The sequence below is a fragment of the Bidens hawaiensis genome, unplaced genomic scaffold (assembly GCF_021521415.1).
Source record: "Bidens hawaiensis isolate Kalapana, Puna unplaced genomic scaffold, B.hawaiensis_p1.1 tig00047697_1, whole genome shotgun sequence".
NCBI classification, from domain to species: Eukaryota; Viridiplantae; Streptophyta; class Magnoliopsida; order Asterales; family Asteraceae; genus Bidens; species Bidens hawaiensis.
The window spans coordinates 97142-100933 of record NW_027506053.1 but is presented as its reverse complement, the minus strand read 5'-3'; the positions used below and the strand labels follow the sequence as shown (position 1 = coordinate 100933).

The following is a 3792-nucleotide window of genomic DNA, read 5'->3' as shown; positions in this document are numbered from 1 at the left end:
GCAATGTGTTTGACCGCAAGGTTGTCACAAAAGACGGTAGTTGGAGCAATTTGAGAAGTGTCGAGATCCTTGAGCCGCGGTTAATACGCACTCCCCCCAAAATCTCTTTGGTAGGTTGGCCTCAAACCTAATAGAACATGCCGTTTCAAGAAAATGGCGATGCTTTCTCTCCACAACACTGTTTTGTTGAGACGTGCGTGGACATGTGGTTTCAAGAATGATGCCATTTTCGGCATAAAACTTGGTCATGCGATTAGAGGTAAACTCCCCTCCATTGTCACACCGAATACGTTGACTAACTTTGAAAATTGGGTTTTGATGTGTTGATGAAAGTAAATAATGCAATCGCTCGCTTCATTTTTATGTTTCAATAAAAATTACCCAAACGCCCCTGCTATAATCATCGACAATGGTGAGAAAGTATCTTGCTTGAGTGAGTGAAGGCATTCTATACTTCCCCCATATGCCATAATGCAAAAGCTCAAAACAATCATTGGTTTTAATAGAACTAATAGGAAACGGCAATCTTTTATGTTTTGCTTTAACACAAGAATCACATAACGACATACTAGTTTTTGAAGGAAATTCAATAAAATTAAAACTAGAAAGCTTATCACGTGAAGCATGCCCCAAACGCCTATGCCAAGTATCCATAGTTACCATTAACGCCTTCCTTTCACTACCCACCATATCCACCTCGTAAAGACCATCCATGCATTCACCCGCTCCAATCAACCTCCTCGTTGCTAAGTCCTGCATCACACAAAAGGTTGGGAAAAACGTTGTTGCACATTGTAGGTCATGTGACAACCGACTAATCGACAAGAGATTCCACGTGAATTTTGAAACATGAAAAACATTCTCAATTTTTAGACCATTTGGTAAAAACACAAGTCCCTCTTCCTTCTACGGGAACGAGTAAACCATTAGGAAAAGAAACCGGCATTTAATTCAAATTTCTCACTTCGTTTTTGATCCATTCTTGCTTCTGCGTTATGTGCACTAAAGCACCCGAATCAATGAGCCACTTACCTTCGTGTCTAACGTTACCTGCAAAGTTTTCTGTCAAGGGGGTTTCGGTCGCTTCTTTGTTCCCAAACATGTTTAAAAATTGTTGGTATTGCTCATTGCTTAGCCCTGAAAGAGGACTTTCTTCGACACAGGCTGCTTTCGGGCTTGGCTTCTCGGTTTTTCCTTTCCCGGGCCACCATTCCGGGTAGCCTACAATCATGAAGCATCCTTCGCGTTTGTGCCATCTTTGTTACATAACTCGCAGTGGCCCTCCTTCTCATTCTTCCCACCTTTAGCATTTCTTGGCTGCCCCTTGTTGAAATTATCGGGCCCATCTCGTTTAACATGAGTTTGAAAGGCTACTGTGCTGTCGGGGTTCAATTTTCTTCCTTCGGTAACCGCCTTTTGCTGCTCGTCCTCGGAGACGAGACGGTAAGCTTCTCCGAGTGTTGGGGTTGGCTTCATAACAAGCAATTGGGTTCTAATGGTGGAGTAGTAATTATCGAGCCCAAGAAGAAATTCATACAACCTTTCTTTGTCTCTCAAGTCACAAACCGTTTTGGTAATGCCACATTTGCATCCTCCACAAGAGCATCTCGGCGTGGGGAAAACTGAGCGGATCTCGTCCCGGATAGCCCTCAGCCGTGTGTAGTAAGCCGAAACGGAGGTTCCGTCTTGTTTTGTTAGGCTGAGAAGCTGTTTTAACTCGTATACTCTCGGTGCGCTTTCCTTTCCAAATCGCTCAAGCAAGTCATTCCACATCTCTTCACCAGTAGCTGCATACTTCACCTTTGTTCGGATCTTTTTTTCCATGGCCGTGGTGAGCCACCCCTTTATACTTTCGTCACACAGGAGCCATGTGTTGTAGTTTGGGTCGGCCGTCTCCGGTTTTATTAATGAACCGTCGACGAAGCCTATTTTGTTCTTGGCAAATATAAAGTTCTCCATTTCTTGAGACCAATCCAGGTAATTATTGTCGTTGAGGGGCTCGTTTGCCTGCATTTGTCTTGGGTAATCGAAAGGTGGAGATAGTACGGAGAGGAGTGGTCGGTATTTTGGTTTTGATTTTTGGCTATCGTGGAGTCATCTTCTCCTGCCATTGTTCTTGGTGGTCGAATGTGTTAGGGTTTGATGGTAGAGCAGTATATTACTTGCTCTGATACCATATAAATTGATATCGAATATTGTTGTTTGTTATTAAGTTTAAGGCTCCATAATACAATCTTATAAACAAGAAATAAGAACAAGAAAAGGAAACCAATAATCTAGCCATAGACTCAGGCGTGAAAACGGGATCTAGAATAATAGCCATAAAGATGAAAATACTTTCCATAATAATACTTTCAGCTAGTGAATTGTGTTTCAATTTTTCGTGTTGCTAAAAGAGATGAAGATCAAAGGTTAATGCAATTCTTGATTGGGACTGAAACTGTGTTATGATACAGTTAAGAGGCAATATTCTTATGATATTCAAGATAAAAAATTAAGAGAGATTCATGTTGTACGTTTCTATGTTTCTTTAGAATCAACATCCGTGAATGTCTTTTTTAAATCCCAAACAATTCATTTAGTCAGCGCCACATCATTCTACCCCTAACCATCTTTCAACCTTGAAAAGGCTCACCTCACCCTAATTCTTCTTTCAACCATTTTTTTTTTAATTTTAACAAAAAATAACTTACTTTCAAATTTTCACCCCAAAACCGTGCTTAATATGTTAGAATATATTTACTTCCAAAAGAAAAGTAGCCAACCTCAATCAAATGTTTGGGAAAATGTTTAGGAAACTAAAAAAAATGGATAATATGTAACATGGTCGTGGCTCGTGATGTGTCAAAGGTCCAAGTCGAACTGTGGAATGACCATGAAGGCTTTGGAACAATTTCAGTTTTCAAGTTGCCTCCTCAACATTTAAGGACGCCTTTTTTCTATATTCGAGTCCATGCCATGCACGCCCACCTATTGCGCACTTCAAAACTAGACTTCTGAGTTATATTTAGTGATCTTTAAGCTCCTTAAATGTCTGTCTTCGTAAGCGTGATGTTACCTCACCAATTAGCTAATCGGACGTGATCCTCTCCTCAGAAGGATCCCTCCTTTTACTTCTTAGCCCACGGGGTATATAACCCAAATCAAAAGTTCATGTAGCAGCAAAAGAGGAAGTGTTGAAATATGAATGTTCTTCGATGGGTTATTATTTACAAAACTTGAGTGTTTGTGAGGCTTATTATTATACATCTCTAACAAATTTAGGAAGAATTAGCAGAGGTGATCACTATCTAGATTAGTGAGAAGGGTGAGAGGTGCCCATTATATTTGATTAGTGTGAACATTGAGTGTTGATAACTACCAAATTAGTGAAACGCTTGATGTGAATTGTGATGTTCGTCACTCGTCACCATATTCCAAGAAGTGGATTGATAGGCAAGGTATTTTACAGCCCAATCACTATAAAATTTTGTGTTTCTTGTGTTGATTTTCTTTTTTAACTTTAATTTTGCTCAAAATATTTAGTATTTCATTGATATATTTTATAAAAGTATTATTTTATATACTCCACCACATTCATCCTTTAGATTATTTCCATGAGTAATAAATATGTTTTTGATGTCCTACATAGAAATAATATAAAAGTATTATTATTATTATTATTATTATTATTATTATTATTGTAATGTTTTGATATATATGAAATGTGGATAAAGGATGAGTTATTTATAAACATCTTTATATATGATTGGGTGGTCTAAAGTAACCGACCAAAGTTATATATTGCGCAAC

At 38.7% G+C, this 3792-nt stretch overlaps 1 protein-coding gene across 1 annotated transcript; it reads right to left on the bottom strand.

Moving 5' to 3' along the window:
- Positions 1 to 1227: 1227 nt before the first annotated feature.
- Positions 1228 to 2013, bottom strand: LOC143616514 (uncharacterized). Its single transcript, XM_077089326.1, has one exon. It carries the CDS (start codon positions 2011 to 2013, stop codon positions 1228 to 1230), a length of 786 nt encoding a protein of 261 aa, XP_076945441.1.
- Between the last annotated feature and the right edge of the window lie 1779 nt (positions 2014 to 3792).

Bases quoted from the DNA above. Each gene is read 5' to 3' on its own strand.
- LOC143616514 (XM_077089326.1), bottom strand. From the start codon at position 2,013: ATGCAGGCAAACGAGCCCCTCAACGACAATAATTACCTGGATTGGTCT.